The 22,007-nt window shown below is 37.7% G+C and overlaps 1 protein-coding gene across 3 annotated transcripts in view; it reads left to right on the top strand.

Moving 5' to 3' along the window:
* ryr2a (ryanodine receptor 2a (cardiac)) overlaps window positions 1-22,007 on the top strand; it is a 356,843-nt gene that overhangs the window by 87,466 nt on the left and 247,370 nt on the right. For all 3 annotated transcript variants that reach the window (XM_057825571.1, XM_057825570.1, XM_057825572.1), the window contains 8 exons: window positions 1,291-1,438; window positions 1,534-1,634; window positions 4,964-5,068; window positions 9,312-9,486; window positions 10,708-10,916; window positions 11,217-11,390; window positions 11,479-11,618; window positions 18,304-18,412. In XM_057825571.1, coding sequence (XP_057681554.1) covers window positions 1,291-1,438; window positions 1,534-1,634; window positions 4,964-5,068; window positions 9,312-9,486; window positions 10,708-10,916; window positions 11,217-11,390; window positions 11,479-11,618; window positions 18,304-18,412 — 1,161 coding nt within the window. The remainder of the gene's footprint in view (window positions 1-1,290; window positions 1,439-1,533; window positions 1,635-4,963; window positions 5,069-9,311; window positions 9,487-10,707; window positions 10,917-11,216; window positions 11,391-11,478; window positions 11,619-18,303; window positions 18,413-22,007) is intronic.

Below are 22,007 nucleotides of genomic sequence, written 5' to 3'. Positions count from 1 at the left end.
GGGCTCTAGCGTCCCCAACAGGTGGATGACGTCAGCGGAGTCACGATATCATCTGATTTAGTATGCAGCCCATTGAGGGGTAATTATTCACAATGAGGAAAACGCGACGAAGAGAGCCGCAAAATGTTATTGTTTCAGTCTCTCTACTCCAATATTTTGACAGGATATTCTTTTTATCCAAGTATCTTTTCCCCAATTGCTAAATAAATGGCATGGTCATGACAAATAACAGTCTTGTGCTAAATGGAATATGAAATAATAAAATTGCATTTATTCAGGACGACATGGCAAAATTACTCCATAATGGTCAAAACGGTCGACTTCACCTTTACTGTCGCACCTCCCGAACGATATTTTATGACACCTAAATCGGGTTTATGTCATTTCCCTTCAAAGAATGTAAACAAACCAAGAGGCGTGACAGCTAGCCGACATGCTAACCCGAACCGAGTGATGTTTCAAAGTCTTCGAAGCCGAAAATCACACATAACTAGCCCAGATTATTTGACATGACGACTGGGTTGTCCATTGTCTTCGCGGACCGGCAAACCGCCCGGCGGAGAGCAATTTACAGCTCGTTCCCCGGAGGAGGGCGGCTGAAGTTGTTGTGCAGCTAACGTGCAGCTAATGTGCATGAGGAGAGCTTTTTACATGCCTATCAATGATCAAACGTAAGTAGTCCTTTATTTAAAGAAAGTTTGTAGTGTTTAGTTTGTAATCGCTGTATTCGTATTTGACATAATACAAAACAAGATGTTTACTCACTTCCTCGTAAGTCCAATGGTCCCACAGTAGTCGGGCTTGTTTTGGCCAATATCCACGGTGAATGGGAACCTTTTGAAACTCCAAAAAGGTGCACATGCCTCTCCCTCATACAGCAAGATTTTTCTGCAGCAGTTTGGCTGGCGTGATGCGAAAAATAAAGGTATTAATCCGCAAAATCAGCTGAATCCTTAGTCCTCATACACAACAGTACGGCTGGAAAGTGAAGAGGACGCTTTCAACCGTACATGTTACAGCGCCCTCCTCCTCAATGCAAGACCGAAGCCGGAAGTCACTCATTTTCATGTCGCGGGATTAAAAAAACTAAATAAATATAGCCATCGCTTCCACACACATTCAAGCGGTCCATATCATTCAGGAGCATAAAATACCGCGTGTATTATGAAATAAATATGCTTTTTCGTGTCACATGCACTTTAAGGTTGAATATTATTTTACTGCTCATACTTTGCAATTGATTTCAAAACACTCCTTCATTTGTCCTTTTCACCCATATTTTCCAAACAGGATGTGAAGAGTCGCAGAAATCCTCGTCTTGTGCCCTACAGTTTCTTGGATGAGAGAACCAAAAAGTCAAATAAAGATAGTCTGAGAGAAGCTGTCAGAACTCTGTTGGGTTATGGATACAACCTAGAAGCTCCTGACCAGGACCACAGTACAACACATACTTTCCACTGTATTATTCCATCCAAACATCTCATTTAATTTGCCTTACTAACTGTCTGCCCCTTTCTTTTTTTTTTTAACTAGCTCACTTTGATCATAGCAATATGTCTGCTGAAAAATTCCGGATCTTCAGAGCCGAGAAATCTTACTGTGTGAATGCAGGAAAGTGGTACTTTGAGCTGGAGGTAAGAGCAAAATATTAGAACACGACACTCTGACCATAGTGAAAAGTGTAGTGCAGAATTACACACAGTTACAGGTGCTATGAAATACCGTATTGGCCCAAATATAAGACGGCCCTGATTATAAGACGACCCCCCTCTTTTTCAAGACTCAAGTTTGAAAAAAGACTTTTTGAACACCAAATTAATTTTAATACAGAAAATAGTTACAGTACATCTGAAACAAATGATTATAACAATATATTTGAGAGAAAAATCATGTTATTTTGCCTCATTCAAATCTTAATATCTGAACATTTAAATATGTAAACTCAAGTGCAATCATATTCATAAATGAATGGCTTCTGGTTTTTGAAATGTAAATAAACCAATCTATTGTGATAAAACAACAAAATTGCAATAACTGCATTAATCATCAAAGTGAGGTCTAACTGTAACTGTAGTCTTGAAACAAATCTGAATAAGAAAAAGCATTCCAATAAAATAATGCAAACTGGTTAAACTTGAGAGTAGCTGAGATCTCTCATGACAGAAAATTACTCCTCAAGTTCAGCATTCGCTTAAATGATATCTGGCGCCATCTAGCATCGTGAATGGGTATAATGTGTAGACCCCGAATATAAGACGACTCCCACTTTTTAAGTTATTATTTCAATGCAAAAAAAACGTCTTATATTCGGCCCAATACGGTACTACAGTAAGTGACATAAAAATTATATCAGAGAATATTTTGGACAGAAATTCATCCCAAAAAGTGACAAAAAAGGCTTACTAATGAAAGGAGATCCTAGTTAGGTTTCCTTTCTCAACTGCTTTGGCCCCGCCTACTTAAAAAAAATCTCCCTTAAGAAGATGATGTCACACCCAGAATGTCTGCAGATGTTTTCAGGCTGCTAGCAAGTTAATATTCCTCTGTTTCTGTGTGACCGTTCTGTCATTTTGCCAACATGTACTAGCTAGTACAGTGCTAAAAAAGCTAGAACCGATCATCAATTTTGATTGTGATGTCACAACCAGAATTTCTGTTAAAAAAAAGTGGATGCATTGTTTGGGTGGAATGACTGCCCGATATGAATGCCAAATTAGTTCTACATGTAAAATTAGATTAGTCCATTTTCATTTCTTGACGTGGTCACCATTTCATAGAACGTTTTACGTTAAAATGTTATGCCATTTATAATACAAAATATTGCGGAATAATATATTTGTAAATCAAGTACACTGTATGTGTTTTGAAGGAGCATGACTGCCAAATCTGTTGTATTTAGAGCAAGGGCGTAGGTGTGGTCTCAATATTGGTAGGGACAATCTTGCAGCATAACCTGCATGTACACATTTTGCTGGGGACGGGACATTAATAACACCAAACAGATTGGGTGAGCGGGGGTCAGGGCTACATTTCTCATGAATATGAACCTAATTAATTAATAGGCTAAGTGATCAATGCAAAATAAATCTGTATTGTCTTATACTAACTTTCACACTGCAATTGTATAACGTATTAATCAGATATTTTTTTTCTTAAATCTAGTCGAATAATTTTCTCCAGCTTGTTTTGAGGGTTAAAGTCTAGTTAACAGATTAATGCGTCAGATTATTCCACTTAGTTTAAGGAAATATTACTATGTTTTTATTAAGCCCATACAGCTAAAAAATTGGTCATTTTTTTGCTTTGAACAGTATTTTTCTTGAATTAAGAACACTTCTGACAAGTTTTTTTTTAAAAGATTAAATATACAAACATTTTGCTGAAAATAGGTCTGTTATTTTCAGCTGGCTGTTTTTCTTATTTCAAGAAATCTGAGTAAAATTTACTTGAAGCACTGGCGGATAATTTCCCTTTTTTCTTGTAGATTTGGACTGAAAACAAGGACATATTAAGTTTTTTTTTTTGTCTTTCAGTTTTACAGGGGTGGGTTTTTGCAGTGCATATGTATCTGTTCAGGTGATACACCGTTCGATTCAAGCCTTTGTTTTCAAAAAGTACTAAAATACATTTTGAAAACTTAATAAAATAAATGTCTGTATTTTATTAGCAAATTTAAATTGCAATATTTAAGCACAAATTATATTAACATACACAAGAAATACAAAACTTATTAATCATCTATTAACTTTCCAGGAATGCAAAAAAAATAAACATTTGCCTTAAGACCACTCAAAATTGTCTGTCTAAACAAATTAAATATCACAGAAACTTCTTAGTCAGGGAGTAATAAAAACAAATAAAAATTGAGCTCAGGTAAACAACAACTGCTTTTGTCCACAAACACAGCCAAACTCAACAAAAAATGAAAGCTCCTTTGGCCTGCTTTAAGACCACATAAATAAAAAAATAAAGAAAACTGGGGATAAAGGAGGTAAACCTTGGTTCACTACATTTCCTACAGTTTAATTAATGTTAACGGTAGAAAACATACAGGAGGATATTTCTCTCAAGGCAGCTTCCTCCTCGAGTTAGAGAAATTCACACAGATTAATGTTATGCTAACTCTGGTGCAGGTCGGACTTTCAGTAGCAAAATTAGTGATGTGTTCCCCACCTCCACAACATTGAAGACATCTTTTTACATACTTACAGTGGCTGCAGCCTGCTGCTGGCGGAAAAAAACTTCTAATATCCACCGTCTTTGAAGTGGACGGAGTAGGCGGCATATTGTATTTGGATGGTTGGAGGAGGGCGGTCAAATCATCAGCCAATGAAACGTGCATTTGAGGGAAAAAAATGGACTGGCACATTCCGCAAGTGAAAAAGGGTCAATGAAATCTGAACATAATGAAAATAATTCACTTAATAATGGTAGGGTCAATTCCATCGTTATAACTTATGGGAAGACAATCTAAATCAGGGGTCTCCAACCCAGTCCTCAAGGCCCACTGTGGGTCCTGGTTTTTGTTCCAGCCGATCCAGCAGAGACAGTTGAACCAATGAGGCTTCTGTTAAAACAAGCCACACCTGACTGCAGTCAACTGATTGCACTTGTAAAACACCAGATTGGGGAAAAAGTGTTGTCATCTTGTTTGGTAGGAATGAAATCCTGCACCCACAGTGGGCCTTTGTGGAATAGGTTGGGGACCCTTGATCTAAATGACCTATATAACTGAAGTCATTTCAAAAAGTAATTAAGGTTGCTTTAAAGCTGGTAGGGACAATTTGAGCATCCTGAAAAGTTGGTATTGTTATGTCCCTACCATCCCTATGCAAACCTATGCCCTTGATTTAGAGTCCCCACCAAACAAACATAAAAACACAAACAATAGTACGTAATGTTTGCCTTTCTATAACCATAATGTTTCTTTGATGCACATACTATACGCATGCATTTGCCTCAGGTATTGACAGCAGGAGAGATGAGGGTTGGCTGGGCAAGACCAGGATGTCTACCAGATCTAGAATTGGGTTCTGACGAACAGGCCTTTGTCTTTGATGGATTCAAGGTAATTAACTACATTACGCTTATGTACAGTTTGAAATGCTTCAATCGTCAAATCTGGCAGGACTGTCTGATGGCTCAAGATCATCAGATTTATTCTCTGCATGACTAACATATGTGTAAGAGTATGCAGAGATACTGTACATGACAAGGTGCCACTGGACACCTAATAGTTCCTAAAGTCTCTGGATTTTGTGTTGTTGTCTTGTTTGATACACCTCTGTAACATCACATGAGCTTCAGGGACAGTGCCTCTGAATTGCAAACTTGGGTGGTTGTCCCCGATTTTAAGAAGAGGACAGGGGGATGTGCTCCATTTGACGAGGTATCACACTCCTAAGCCTCCCTGGTAAGGTGTAATATGCTGTTGTCAAGTTGAAATCAAAATTCAGGAGCATTTGTGTGGTTATTGTCCTGGATGAGGGACAGTGGACCAGCCCTACACCCTCAGCAAGGTCCTTGAAGGTTCCATAGGTGTTCACCTAACTAGTCTACATGTGTTTGATGGTTTTGGAGGAGGGCTTCGTCAGTGTTCCTTGGAGAGTCATGTGGAGGGTGCTGCTGGAGCCTGAGTACCGTACATGCTGATACGGGCAGTTCTGTATCTGTATTTTTTTTTTTTTTTTTTTTTTTTTTTTTTTTAAACCTGTCCTGTTTAGCTGCTTTGACATAGAGAATGGGAATCTGAGTGTCTTTATGGCAGGGGTCTCCAACTCCCCTCCTCGAGATTCCCTATCCAGCTTGTTTTCTATGTCTCCCTTCTTTAACACACCTGAATCAAATGATCAGCTCATCAGTAAGCTTTGCAGGAGCCTGATAACGATCCTGATTAATAGCGTGATATTGTTTGAGTTATGTACTACGCATGCGCACTAATTCACAGACCGACACTCGCTGAACATACTGACCTGCATGCGCAGTAGTATCAAAACAAATGACTACACATGCTAGCTCTAAATCATTCCAGGGTGATCATATTTTGATTTCCAAAAAGCAGGCACAAATAACAACAACAAATAATAACAAATAACGTTTGGTCTGATATTCAAAGTTTATGTAGATTGATAGAACGAATGCACTGTGCGTGCGTGACGCACACACCATAGACTTCACTATCAGTTGATGGGACACGGGGCCGATCCGTAGGGGGCCTATTTCCAAAAACTTAAAATTCTAAAATTTTCAAAACCAAAGCCGCTAGCGACCTAAAACCAAAACAGACACCTCTCTTAGGCATATATGATTCTCCATGACCAGTTACATAAAAAAATTCAAACTCGTTTGCTAATAAAATCCCTATTAATTATTTTTTTTATACAAGTATAACAAAACCTAGAATTGCTATAAAATGCTCAAATTTTACGCTAGATACACAAAAATTACCAAATGCAGAGATAATCGCCTATATTTTCAGGATAAATAGCAATATTTAACATATCATATAAGTTTCTGCCCAAAATAGCAACTTAAAAAAAAAAAAGAAATATATTGCACGTTTACAACAGCTAATAAATCACTCAATTTTCACATCAGAAATTTAATACTTGAGGAAAGCATGCAGAATCATCTTATTTTTACTCAACAAAAGCAAAATTAGCATTTTTGTATATACAATCCAAATTTATTTAGGTAGAATTCCGCTATTGTGTAAAGACACAAAATCCATGGTGGCAGTCACGAAACAAAGAACTTTTTAAGTTGAAAATTCTTGCAAATTAATGCTTAAATTGCAGAATGTCTATAGATATGAACGTAAAACAGTCTAGTTTCTTGGGTAAAAGCAAAAAACGGGCAGTTATCGTTCATTTTACGTTAGGGTTGGTCCTGAAACTTTTTTTTTTTTCCCTCCCGATCGTTTTAGTTTGAGTATCTACCGATCCCGATATTTCCCGATCCGATTGCTTTTTTTTTTGTTTGTTTTTTTGCTCCCGATTCAATTCCAATCATTCCCAATAATTTTTCCCGATCATATACATTTTGGCAATGCATTAAGAAAAAAAATGAATAAAACTCGGACGAATATATACATTCAACATACAGAACATAAGTACTGTATTTGTTTATTATGACAATAAATCCTCAAGATGGCATTTACATTATTAACATTCTTTCTGTGAGAGGGATCCACAGATAGAAAGACTTGTAATTCTTAAAGGATAAATGTGACTTTGTATATTGTGACTAAATATTGCCATCTAGTGTATTTGTTGAGCTTTCAGTAAATGATACTGTAGCCATTTAACTGTTCTGCCCAAATGTATGATGGGAAGTGCAACCATGACTGTGCGTAGTGGCACCAATTGATATATCTTCTCTGCGTGGGGAAATAACCTATGGTGTTAAGTAAAAGATCACCTACTACCATTCTTCCCCACGTTGCTTCCCATGATATTTCTAATTGTTGAGAGAGGGATTCTAAGGCTTTAGCCAATCAAAACGAGGCTCCAAAGGCTGCCTAAATTCACTCTACTCATTTTACGCTGCCTTTTAGCTCTATATATAGGTAAAACTGCGCCATTATAGATTGAACGCGACAATGCGTGAGTGGGTCGTGCAGCGCATGCGTTAATTGCGTTAAATATTTTAACGTGATTAATTAAAAAAAAAATTAATTACCGCCGTTAACGCGATAAAATTGATAGACCTACTTTAAGCCCAAACTAAAGACTCCGGATGAGTGTAAGACATTTTGTCTGTAACGGTAAATACAATTAGAAAACGATTTAATTAAAAAATATACAGTACCGGTATATATATTAAAAAAAGGCATGTCCGATATTTTTTTGCCGATTCCGATACTTTGAAAATGACGTGATCGGACCCGATCGAATGTCGATCGATCGGGACATCTTTATTTTACGTAAATATTTCAAGCCAAGGTTACTATATTGGTTAATCCAACAGGCGGCCGTCACGAAACAAAGAGCTTTTTAAGTTGAAAATTCTTGCAAATAAATGCTTGAATCGTGGAATTTCTGTAGATATGAATGTAAAACAGTCCAGACTCTTGGTTAAAAGCAAAAAAACGGGCAGTTATCGTTCATTTTACATAAATATTTCAAGCTTAAGTTAGGCAAATTTTTCTATTTATTATATTGTATTCACAACTTTTCAAAGTGCATGCATGGTGTGAAAAATATAATAATTACCTTGAATCCTCGACCAAATCCCTCTTGAGACACTCCTGCCTGCTTGTACTCAGTAAAACCTTCGTCCAATTTCCACCTAAATCCGGCGTTAGAACGCACCGTGTGTTTGAGTTAATCACAGTGAATAGTGAAAGCTACCTAAATGCTCTATGGGTGGGCCCCCTACGGGAAGGCGTGGCGCAGTGTCTGTCGGAGTTGTCTTGTGCTATCTCAGACTTATCCTTCTTTTCCTTTTTTTTTTTTTAAATTATTTTTTTTCTAATGACTGCGGTTAAGCCCACCAACTGCCTGAAAAATGAGTTCAAGCCAGATGCTAACGCTAATGCACAGCTCCATCGCTGCCGTAGCCCACTGCCTCGCTTGTTCTTTGCTGATGTAATTTCTGCATGAATTCCAATTTGGGAGACTTGAGAGTTCAGATCGCAGCCAAATTCTGGAAAAATGTTGCCTCGATTGGATTTTAACCACATACAAAAGTGACCTAGATTGGATTTGAAATGGTCCACTTTTATGTGACCTGTCCCGTTCAGACCGTCAAGTTAATGCTTCACTTGAGTCGGAAAAACACAAACAATCGGATTTGTTCATTAAGACCTGTGGTATGACACTAGCCTAAGACAGGGGAAACATAGAAAGTAAACCTAACTTACAAGTAAACCTTTATATACAGTCTGTCAGCGCTACAGCCTGTTTGAAATGAATTATTTGTATATTTGATTAAAAAGGCGGAGCTCGGTTCCAGAGTGGCAGAGCCCAACTCCGAGGTGGTGTACCTCAGCTCCAGAACGCTCCGGCCCCCTTCCACTGGGTGGAAGAATAATGGATGGATGGAAGGATGGATTCAGTCAAAATTTTTTTATTAATTTTTGATATATCACAAATGAAAAGAAACACAGAGTGTTATGTAGACTGCTGACCAAATTTTGGACCTTTTCTTTTATGCACCAAGTGTAAACAGAAAATATTTGACCAAATTCCTTGCTATTGTCCTTACCTCATGATGTTCCCTCAAAGTGCGCAGGGAGATCTACAGTAAAATTGATTGTATTATTTTAATGTAAATGCACTCTTGTCCTTGTTGGGCCAAATATTTTCCAGGCTCAGCGATGGCACCAGGGAAATGAGCACTTTGGGCGTGCCTGGCAGATAGGCGATGTCGTTGGTTGCATGGTGGACCTGAATGAACACACCATGATGTTCACTCTTAATGGAGAAGTGCTGCTTGATGACTCCGGCTCTGAACTGGCTTTCAAAGACTTTGACGTGGGAGAAGGTTGGTGTTTTTTAGTACTGTGTCAATCAAGCTGCGTATCACTAATTTTCAAGTGTGTAAATATTAAGTTATCTCACCTTCAGCTTTACTGATAACACACACACACACACACACACACACACACACACACACACGTATACAATATATGGCCAAAAGTATTGTCAGTCATCAATTCCGTCAGATAATCCTCAAATTCTCCCAGACAAAAGTATTGGCACCCTTTGAAAAATCATGTGATGCTTCTCTAATTTGTGAAATAAACAGCACCTGTTACTTACCTGTGGCACATGACAGGTGGTTGCAATAACTAAATCACACTTGCAGCCAGTTAAAATGGATTAAAGTTGACTCAACCTCTGTCCTGTTTCCTTGTGTGTACCACATTGAGCATGGAGAAAAGAAAGAAGACCAAAGAACTGTCTGAGGACTTGAGAAGCAAAATTGTGAGGAAGCATGGGCAATCTCAAGGCTACAAGTCCATCTCCAAAGACCTGAATGTTCCTGTGTCTACCGTGCGTAGTGTCATCCATAAGTGTAAAGCCCATGGCACTGTGGTTACCCTCCCTAGATGTGGACGGAAAAGAAAAATTGATGAGAGATTTCAACGAAAGATTTTGCGGATAGTGGATAAAGAACCTTGACTAACATCCAAACAAGTTCAAGCTGTCCAGCAGTCCGAGGGTACAACAGTGTCAACCTGTATTATCCGTCGGCGTCTGAATGAAGAGGGACTCTATGGTAGGATAGCAAGGAAGACCCAACGTCTGACCCAGAGACATAAAAAAGCCAGGCTGGAGTTTGACAAAACTTACCTGACAAAGCCAAAAATGTTATTTCGTCTAAAGGTCGTGCTACCAAGTATGAGGCTGAGGGTGCCAATACTTTTGTCTGGGCCCTTTTTGTAGTTTTGTGTAAAATGATAATTATTTGTTTTCTCTTTTGTGTTTTTTCATTGCAAGCAAAATAAATGAAGATATAACTACCAAAGCATTTGTAGTTGCAACCATTTTCTGGGAGAAATTAAGCATTATCTGACAGAATTTCAGGGGTGCCAATACTTTTGGCCAGCACTGTATATGAAAACAGTTTTAAAACATGCCTTTCATTGAAGGTGCGCCTTGTGCTCCGATGCACGTTATAGTGCACAAAATACTGTATTTCAGTAATTAATGGACACCAAAAGTATACTTATTACGAGTGTGTTTTGTTTTTTTCTGCAAGGTTTCATCCCTGTGTGCAGTTTGGGCGTGAGCCAGGCTGGAAGGATAAACTTTGGTAAACACGTCAGCACCCTGAAATTCTTCACCATATGTGGACTGCAGGAAGGCTATGAACCTTTTGCTGTCAACATGAATCGCGATGTCACAATATGGCTCAGTAAAAGGCTCCCTCAGTTTGTACCAGTACCTTCTGACCACCAACATATACAGGTGAAAGGAGTTACGTTTTTGGTTTTGCACTGAATTAAGTACATGCCAGTTTCGCTTTGAATTGATAGAACCACCATGTAAAAACATGCAAATTTCAACAAAACAATTAATAGGGTGTATAAATTGTAAATGCATGTTACAAATGTCAAGAAACATGGGAACTGTTTTGAATCATGAAAAGAAGTGGATAATGTACAAGTGTCTTCTTTTAAATTATGTTGCAGTTACAGAGCAAAACCAATGACGTCTAAACAGACTAAGTTGAAACAAAATTGCTTAAAATATCCTCCTCTCTTTAAGGTGACAAGGATAGATGGAACAGTGGATTCATGTCCTTGTCTGAAGGTCACACAAAAGTCATTTAGCTCACAGAACAGCAACACGGACATTACCTTCTACAGACTCAGTATGCCCATTGAATGTGCTGAATCCTCAAGGTCTTCATCTAACGGCAGTGTCTTGTCACTGAAGACAGTAAGATCATATAAGGCAAAATTATTCTTCTAATGTGTTGGACGTTGCTTGAAAATATGTCTCACATATTCAGTGCTTGTTTCTGCAGGAGCTAGAAGACTTTGAAACTGACTTTGAGGTCCTAATAAAGACAGCTCCTGGCCAAAATTTTCCATGTGGTCCGGACAGAGGTGAATTCAACAACCACAAAGATTACAACCAAGAAAAAACCTCCAAGCTCAAACAAAGGTAAGAAAAGAAGGTAAGAATGGTTGAGAAGTTCCGACTAGATACAAGGAAGTCAGGCCAGTGGTGGATGAAGTAGTCACTTTTGCCACTTGAGAAAAAGTACAGATACAGTGGCAAAAAATACATCAGGAAAAGTATAAGTATCTAATAAAAATATTACTCAAGTAAAAGTACAAAAGTACTTGCGTATTTTAAAACAAAAGGCTTTTGTTTATCACAGCATTTGGAAGTTAAAATTTGTTCTATTTGGCTAAAACTAAAAGCAGCTCTTATTAAAGTGCGAAGTAAATAGAAGAAAACATCAAACTTGTGAATTTGTGCTTTTATTATCCTAACATTCTTTAATTCATAGCTTATGTGCAAAAATAGACAACAAACACTTTTTTGCAGTGATTGACTGAGGTAACAGTTAATGCCAGGTTTCACTCACCATCTGGCAACTTTGATAAGTTTCTTACCAAAATAAGATACTACCATTCTTAATGTTAGAAAAATCACAGTTAAATGTAAACCATTACCAGTGAACATACACTCCCATATAAAATATATTTTTATATTGGCTAAAATAAGATAAACAGGGTACCCACGGGTTATTAAAAGTATTAAAAAAGCATTGAATGTAGTTTTCCATTATTAAAGGTATTAAAAGTATTAAATTAGCTGTTTTAAGTCTGGAATTTTTTCACCGTGGTCTTAATTTTCAAGAACATCTCAGTGCAACCTAAATTATATCCATGACGAAGTTTTTAAAAAAAATTTTTTTTTATCCATAACGAAGATGACGCATAGAATTTTTACGATGCACTGCACTACAAATCGAAATGCAACTCTTGCGTGCCAAACCACCTCAACCGGCAAAACGGAGAATCCATCCACCTCTGCATCGGGAATGCGTCCGTTTGTCGGTGGAACGAAAACCCTGCAGACAGAAGTATTATGGATTCTGAACAGCAAAACAGACCACTATTCATATACTTCAAATGAGTCCATTGGTGATCTGTTTCGGATATTACGTCATTTTTGGTCGGCATCGGCTGTCACAATGTTGGTGTTATTGCGTTTTGTTCCAGAGGGAGCGTTCCCGATGTCTTAACTGTCTCATGTAACGAATTTTCAGTTGGCAGAAAAAAAACGCACATTTTCTTAATGTTTAAATAGTCTACATATTTTTATGACCATTATAATGCATTTACACAATGAAATAACGCTGGAACATTAACATAATGTTGCTCAAATCGTGTTTTTTCCGGAGGGAGCATTCCCGACTTCGTAACTGCAGCCAATTTAAGCTCATCAAGACTTTAGGATAGAGGTAAAATCGGGCCTAAAAAGTCCAGCCCGACCCGAACTGGTCCGCGGGTATTAAAGCCCGACCCGCGTTTTGTGTGATAACATTTGTGACTATGTCTGCATAAAAGCCTGTCTTTTAAAACGAATTCTCCGTTGGCAGAAAAAAAAAAGCAAATTTTCTTAATTTTTAAATAGACTACATATTTTTATGATGATTATAAATTTATTTACACAACAAAATAACCCTGGAAAAGTTTGTTAAATATCAATAAAGAGATGCGGTTTTGCGGACTCGCAGAGGGGAAGATTAAAAAGGGCGTAAAGGCACGCTCTGGCTCTGCAATGACCATACAGTGCCTTCTCTTTTTTTTTAATCCAAATTATTTATTTTATAACAAGTATTCTTTAGTTTATCATTCATACATCGTTAATATATAGTTATTTCAAAAAGTTAGCGAGAAAGAACCCTGGCCCGGCCCGACGTAATAATTGACATTTTATTTTGGTCATGTTTTCAGTTTAATTTAGCTGTTTCCAGCTTGCTATGTTTATAATTGCGATGTTTGTTTACCGCTTTTCCTCTTACTGCGAAGAGGGAGGAAGTTACATCGGCCGCCGCTATGACATTTAAGTCACCAGCCATCTGCTGTGAGCCGGGAATTTAACGCCTGCTTTCACGCACACTGCTTCCCATGTCAGTCGACATGGGAAATTGTTTTCACATACAACTGCTGCACGGTTAAGTCCCGCGATATTCCCGTTGTTTTGGAGTATGTGATAGGGGCTCAAGTTACATCCAGATACTTTAGGTTGAAGTTTATGGGTCATGCGAAGGCAGTGGACCTGCTTAAACATTTGGGTTTGCCTTTAGAATGAATGTGAATTTCGCCGTTTTAACTCGAGGGTTAGCCATGTTCACTGGGGTCTTGGCAGGTGCACGAGCGGCTAGCCTGTTACAGAAGATGGCTGGTCTGAGTCCTGTCCTCCTCCTCTTTTTGTCCATAATTATTGTGTGCGTGTGTGTGTGTTTAAAAAAATTCTGACAGATTTTATAATGTTACTTTAAATGTGTTTTAATTGTATCTTCAATATAAGTGCATTCTTTTGTCAAACACACTTAGTAATTGAGGTTAAATTAGAGTTTAGTGCTTTATTTATTTAATATGATCTAAATAATGGGTGCGAGAAAAGTATTAATTTTCAGTTGAAATGGCATTAAAAAAGGTCTTAAAAGTCTTGAATTTAGATTTAATAAGGAAAGGTCAAAGATTAGCAGCCAACTTAGCACAATGTCACTTACAGCTACAAATAAAGTCAGAAACCTTGGCGTAATTATTGACTCAGACCTAAAATTTGATAGCCATCTAAAGTCCGTCACTAAATCTGCTTATTACCACCTAAAAATATAACCAGAATTAAGGGGCTTCTGACTCAACAAGACATGGAAAAACTTATGCATGCATTCATACTACTGCAACGGTATATTTACAGGCCTTGATAAAAAATCAGTCAGGAAGCTGCAGCTAGTACAGAATGCTGCAGCCAGAGTCCTCACAAATACAAGGAAGCTGGACCACATTACACCGGTTTTGAAATCGCTACACTGGCTTCCAGTGAGTCAAAGGATAGACTATAAAATACTACTGCTCGTCTACAAAACACTTAATGGCCTTGGACCAAAATACATGCTTGACTTGTTAGATTCCTATGAGACATCTAGACCCCTAAGGTCGTCTGGAACGGGTCTTCTGCATGTTCCAAGAACAAGAACCAAGCAGGGTGAGGCAGCATTTAGTTATTATGCTCCTCACCTCTGGAACAAGTTACCCGAACGTCTGAAGTATGCTCAAAATGTTAGCTCCTTTAAATCAGGGCTAAAAACGCTTTTGTTTAGCACTGCATATCCATAACTGTCTATATATTTCAATCTACCTGCCTTCTTTCTATTCCTCTTGTGCTTATCTCCATTGCTGATTTCAATGATTATTAGTAGTAGTAGTTTTTGCTTTATTTTTATTTTTGTTTTATTTTTATTTATTTATTTTTATTCTGTGATTAAATGCGATCTTTTGTCTTGGTTTTTACGTTGTGTTGATTTAAATGTGATTTTTATGGTCTTCATGTGATGTAAAGCACTTTGAATTGCCTTGTGTTGAATTGTGCTATATAAATAAATTTGCCTTGCCTTGCCTTGCCTTTATCAATCCTGGGGGGACCCTGATAAAGAGTGCAAAAATAAATACTTACTCAGTATTTCATTGACTTCAGCCTTGGGCAAGAGCAAAATAAACATTTCCTGATTTGAAAACAGAAAATAAATACACTTCAAAAAGTGTTAGTAATACTCAAGGGTAGGAGTGGGAACCTCTTGATACCTCACGATACGATACGATTTGCGATACAAAGCTCACGATAACGATAATCTGACGATATGGCGATACAACGATTATCGATGCATTGGCCAAGAAATCATTCTAGGATATTCTACTAACAACTAATTAACAGAAAAAACAAGCTTCTAGTGTGAGTTGGAATTAGTTTATCACTAGTAGACGTCCAATCCATTTGAACTGGGAGGGTCGCATTCGCTGCCATCCCTCCCACTTCAAACAGATTGAACGTCTATGGCTGTCAGTGGCAGTCAATGCCGGGCAATTAGGTAATTTTGGGCCATATAAGGTCTCACTAGAACAGCACCAAACAAAAGTTCCAGAATCATCACCTTGTCCAATGCAGATTCTTGACTCTTGACACCTTGTCCAATGCAGATTCATGACTCTTGACAAGGTGATGATGCTGGAACTTTTGTTTGGTGCCATTCCAGTGAGATTTACAAAGATGCCTGAAGAAAACATCAAAATTCCCTCAGTCCTTGATGATATAGGGCTGCATTTCAGGCAAACTGCATGTCAGGCAAAGGCAATGGGAAGATGGCTGCGGTTAAATCTTCAATAAATGGACAAGTTTACATTGAAATTTTAGACAGCTTTCTTATCCCTTCAATTGAAAATATGTTTGTCATTTTCTAAGATGATAATGCATCATGCCACATAGCTATAACTGTTAAAGCATTCCTTGGAGAAAGACTTATCCAGTCAATGTCATGGCCTGCAAATAGCACAGATCCCAACCCTATAAATAACCTGTGATGGAAACATTGACACCTTTTTAAAAGGATATCTCGATTCTTGGCAGGAGCATATCGATAACCTTTTGGGATACAAAGTATCACGATATATCACCATTACAATATTTTGTCACACCCCTACGCAAGGGTGTATGTTTGCATAGGGACGGTAGGGACAAAACACTACCAAGTTAATGTGTTCAGTTATATAGGTCATTTAGATTGTCTTCCCATATGTTGTAACGATAGAATTGACCCTACCATTGTTAAGTGAATTATTTTCAGACTTACATTTTCACTTGCTGAATGAGCCAGTCCGTGCTTTTTTTCCCTCAAACGCACGTTTGATTGGTTGATGACTTGACCCACACACACACAAACACTCTCACAGTACTGAATTACGTTACATGTCGACATGCCGCCTCCAACGCCCACTTCGAAGAGGAGGGATATTAGAAGGTTTTTTTTTTTTACAGCCGGCAGCCGCTGTAAGTAACGTATAAAGTCATTGTTGTGAAAGTGGGAAACACACCACAAATTTTGCTCCTGAAAGTCCGACCTGCATTACAGTTTAGCATTACCATTACATTAAACTGTGTGAACTTGCTAACCTGAGTAGGAAGCTGCTTAGGAGAAGTGTCCACCTGTATGTGTTTTCTACTATGTTAACGTTAATTAAACTGTTAGAAATATAGTGAACTCTGCTCAGCTGTAAGAAAACCAAGGTTTACTCCCTTCTCCCCAGTTTTCATTTTTATTTTGCTTTATAAAGCAGCCCTATGGAGCTTTCATTTTTTGTTGAGTTTGGCTGTGCCTGTGGAAAAAAGCAGTAGTGTTTTTCCTGAAGGAAGGCTCAATTTTTATTTATTTTTGTTATTCCCTAACTATGAAGTTTTTTGTTATATTATTTATTTAGACAGACAATTTTGAGTGGTATTGAGACAAATGTTTTTTGGGTTTTTTTGCATTCCTGGATGCCTAAAAGATGATTAACAAGTTGTGTTTCTCTTTTTTTGTTTGTTTTTTTGTGTCGGAATGTATTTATTCAGATTTGACAAAGTTACAGAAAGATCCATATAAGACCTTTTTCCCCCTCCCACAGACCCCCCCCCCCCAAAAAAAAAAAACAATAAATAAAAATAGGAGGGCATTTAAAAAAAAAAAATTAACAGCATAACCCTATCTGGAGGTGACAGCACGCGAGAGCAGAATTACAGACGCCCTGACTTTAACAAGATATTATCGCGTACTTACCTTGTTTCGATCCAAAAACTCTGTGTAGCATGTATCACGGAGTGTCAAGACACAGCTGTGAATGGCCACAGCTGGATTTTTTGGGATTTTATGGGTGAAACATGGTAATACTGTATAACAAGGGTCGCGGTGCAGAAATCGCAGACATCAAGGAGTGGTCGAGATTTTCTTTTTCATATATTACCCCTTTTAAACTTTTTTTTTTTTTTCAATTTTTCTTTGGATCGATTATTTATCATCTAACATATCAGAGAAAATGTGACAGTAACAAAAAAAATACAATTAAGCGTTAGTTATGAGGTCGACATCCGTGACTTTTTTTTAAAGACACCATTTTTTTCATTGTGACGTCATCTGTATAAAAGTTTAAAATATGCGAGTGAATAATTTTTTTAAAGTTTTTTTTTTTAAAACGAAATATTAGACATCAATTAATGATTCTAAGCTAAAAATGACATTTTGAATAATAAATATAATTAATTACCTTCATTTTATGGCTGGGTTGAAACAATAGCGGTTGCGCGATGTCCGTAAACAGTGGTTTCCAGGGTAAAACGGACAAATTAAAAATAGTTCGGGGGCTTAATGTGCCATGAATCTGCTGTGGCAGCATATGTTCTATCAAACACAACAGTTGTTTTGGCTTAAAATACAGCAGTTTATTTTAAAGAGGAGTGCAAAAGCAGAAACTGCTTTTATCAGTCTTGTCTGTGTTTTCCGCCATATACATAAAACATAAAAAGATGATATTATAAATCAAGTTTCTTAAAGTACGCGCTGGGGATGAGCATGGGAAGAGTCTGAAACAGATATAGATCTTGGGTAAACTGAAGTTGACTCTTGTTGACTGAAAAAAGTGGAGTGATGTTCAATAGTGGAAACGAGGCCTTACAATGAAAAAAACAAACAAAAAAACCCCGCCAATCATACTTTTAACACTCATTGACTCTCTTCCTCTCTCTGTGCGCTCTCTTTAAATCTCTCTCTTCCTCCCCCGCATGTTCTTTCTCTCAGGTTCCTGCTGAAGAAAAATAAACCAGATACCTCCCCTGCCTGTCTGTCAGAAGATGTGGTGGTTGATGACAGGCATGAATATGAATCACCACTTATTCAAGCATCGACGGTAAGCCAAATGAAACTGTGATTTGTGTTTGGAATCATCACATTTAAAATTTGATGCCAAAAAGCTGGAATGGGCAATTTAGAACTGAGAAAGGGCCCTCAAGGTATCACTTTTAATCAATCTTTTGGGAAACTCAAAATGCCCAGAAACCTACACCTAATTTGGTTGGTAGATTTTGATATCAAGTTGGGGTGGGACCCTATAAGTAATTAACTATTCGATACGATTTGCGATATCACGATATCAATGATCTCACGGTATGGCGACAAAAAAATTATCGATACACCGGCGAGGGACTCATTCTAGGATATTCTACAAAACAACTAACAAACAGAAAAACAAACTATTCTCTCCTTCTGCCCTGAGTTGGAATGAGTTTATCATTAGCAGATGTACATTCCATTTGAAACAAACGCAATGGACGTCTATGGCTGTCAGTGGCAGCCAGTGCCAGGCAACGCGTTCATTTTGGGTCATTGCACGTTATCTCCTGTTGATTTTTGGTCACTTCCTTTTCCTTCTGGGATATTTACGGGTCACTTCCTGTTGATTTTGTGGAATTCACTGGCCACTTTCTGTTGATTTTGGATTACTGAAAAGGAAGTGACTCAACAATGCCCCCAAATCAGGGCCGTTCCTGACCAATTTGGTACCGTAGGCAACATATTTGCTGCCCCCCCCTCCCCCCAGCTATTTTCACCATAAATATTTAAACACTCACACTGAAAAAGCACATTATCGCTTTGTATTAAAAGAAAAATGCTCTAATAACTATTCAAAAACCAATCAAAAATACTTCAAAAACACACATAAATAAATAACATAAATTTCAATTGTTATTACAATATTATTAACAACCACCTGCGCAAACCTATACAAACACACACAGAACACTTTAAAATGCAACTTTTTTTTCCACCTTGACCTATAACCTTACTCGCCTTGCAAAAGCATCTATTTTGTTTTGGAAGGTGCACTTCTTTCTCCACTGGCATTTTGTTTGTGGGAAGGTACTGGACTTGGTGGGCTTGAACTTGGTGCTTATGTGGATAAGTTGGCTGGAAAAGATGGTCCGGGATGTACTGGTGGAAGGAAAATATTTCAGAAGAGCATCTACAAAGAGAATGAAGTGGAATGTATTGTATATTATAATAATTATAATATATAATGTATACTACTGTATATTAGTCAAATAGCTGTTGATTTTGAAACCAGCATGACATAACTATAATAGCGCCTAAATTCTTGCAGCCTACTGTACCTAGCTCGATCAGGTGTTAGGATTCGACCACTATCTTTGACGAGTTTACAAGTTGAAAAATAAAATAAATTCATGAAGCACTGCAACTACACACAACCATCCAATAATAATGAATTAAATGATATACTGGACTGTCTCAGGAAATTAGAATACACAATATTCTAATTTCCTGACTCAGGAAATTAGAATATTGTGTATTCTAATTTCCTGAGACAGTCCTGTATATATACACAGGACTGTCTCAAAAAATTAGAATATTGTGTATTCTAATTTCCTGAGACAGTCCAGTATGATAACAAACAAAATAAATTGAATATTTTTTTACATGAAAGGAATTCCCATTTTAATGAATTAATGAGACATTTAATAACAAACGTTTGCATTTAAATCCATGGCACTTTTAGTCCCCCATACCACAGAACTATGAAATTATTAATTGGATATTTAATGCTGTATTTATCTAATTAACCTTGGCAATTTTAGGCAAGGCACATTTAATAGCAAAATTTAACACAAGATAAAAGTGCTTCACATTACATGAAAATCAGAAAGACACAATTTTAGTCCCCCATACACTTTGTCCAACTTTCTCTAAAATGGGAAGGAGAGTAAATTTAACTGATTCAACAACTGGTTGAATACTGAAAATATTTCTAAAACAACAGACCTGGCTAATATTAGTACAGTTAGAGTATACAGTTTATTTAGCTTTAGGACTATGTTATATAAAATCTATGAAAACCGCTAGCTTGCAATTGCGGTAAGTATACGTGTTTATGCAGTTGAAAAAATGTTTTCAGCACAACAAACCTGTTTTTTTTTTCACGTCCGTGCTCCTCTTCTTTCTTCTTTCTAAAATGCGACCGGAGGGTTTTGTCTTTTCATGACGTCGACTCGTCACCGTAATGTCGCTCAATTGCGGAAGCTAAAAATAACACCATCAGGTAGCTTGCTGGTCTGCGGGGGAGAGGGGGACTAGAGTCTGTAGTGAAATTACCACATCACAGGAAACAGTGAAACGGACAGAAGGCCCACTAGAAAAATGATTTCATTATTATTTAAAGACGTAATATGATATGTTTTGTTGTTGTTTTGTTTTATTGTCTTGTATAGTTTTTTCAAGACTGCTATCATCAAATATTATTTGAATATTTTTCTTGATGCCCTTTTGGAACACCCTTAGGCACTGGCCTAGCTCGCCTTATGGACCGCACAGGTCTGCCCCAAATGAATAGGAAGTGACTCAAAATCAACAGGAAGTAACCTGTAAATGCCATAAAATGAACAGAAAATGACCTGTAAATGACCACAAACAACTGACTGTGAATGCTCTGGTTTCAGTGCCATTGACGGTACTAGACGTCCTGTCAATGGCAGCATGTGAGCTTACGTAGACACTATTGTGACAGAAAATTTTGGTAGCAACCTGTTGGTTCCTTTTTATTTATTTTTAGACAGCGAAAACATTTGTCGATATGTCGATGAATATCAATAACCTTTTAGACGGCAAAGTATCGCGATGTATCCCTTTTCGATATACAGTGATCCTTCATTTTTTGGGGGACCAGGACCCTCCGTATAAAGTAAAAAACCGTGAAGTAGGATTTGATAACAGTATCTACATGATGCGTGGGGCACACCACCTGGATATCATGTACGTCCACTCACGAGCAAAGAGAGCATGTAGCAGGGATGGGATGGTTCATTTACAGGTAAAATAAAAGTTAACATTCCCCCAGAGATGTTGGAGGTTTGTAGTAAGCTTTAGGTGCTCTTAAAGCGGGGAAAAATGGTGAAAAGTACCACTGAAATGGTCCTGAAGGTCTTTGGAGGGGATAGAGTGGTTCATTTGTGGGTAAAAGTTTTTGAAACTCCTTGTGAGGTGTTGGAGGTTTGTAGTTAGCTTTGGGTGCTCTCAAAGCAGGTAAAAATGGTGAAAAGTAACGCTGAACATCCCCTCGGATATCCTAGAGGTGTTTAGCGGGGATAAAAAAAAAAAAAGGTTAAAATTACCCCGTACATTATAGAGGATTCTAGCGGGCTTTGTGTGCTCTCATTTGTCAATCTCGCAATAGGAACTAATCACACGCCTCGTATGAGTGCCCGTGGGTATGTACAAAGTCCCTGAGTCTTCTTTGCCCTGTTGTAAAACAATGTCTTTTGCGCCTCAAAATAAAACGAGGTGCATTTTTTCATTTTTACACTTTACTGTATTTTACTTTTTTAAAAACCTGCAGTACACTGAATCCGCGAAACTGCATTTTTATGAGGGATCACTGTATTGTCATACCCTTGATCAAGCCCTCCTAGCCTGTATTACCGTATTAGCCCGAA

Source organism: Corythoichthys intestinalis, chromosome 21 (assembly GCF_030265065.1).
Source record: "Corythoichthys intestinalis isolate RoL2023-P3 chromosome 21, ASM3026506v1, whole genome shotgun sequence".
Taxonomy (NCBI): Eukaryota; Metazoa; Chordata; class Actinopteri; order Syngnathiformes; family Syngnathidae; genus Corythoichthys; species Corythoichthys intestinalis.
The sequence above is the reverse complement of the archived record's forward strand: the minus strand, read 5'-3'. Positions and strand labels throughout refer to the sequence as shown.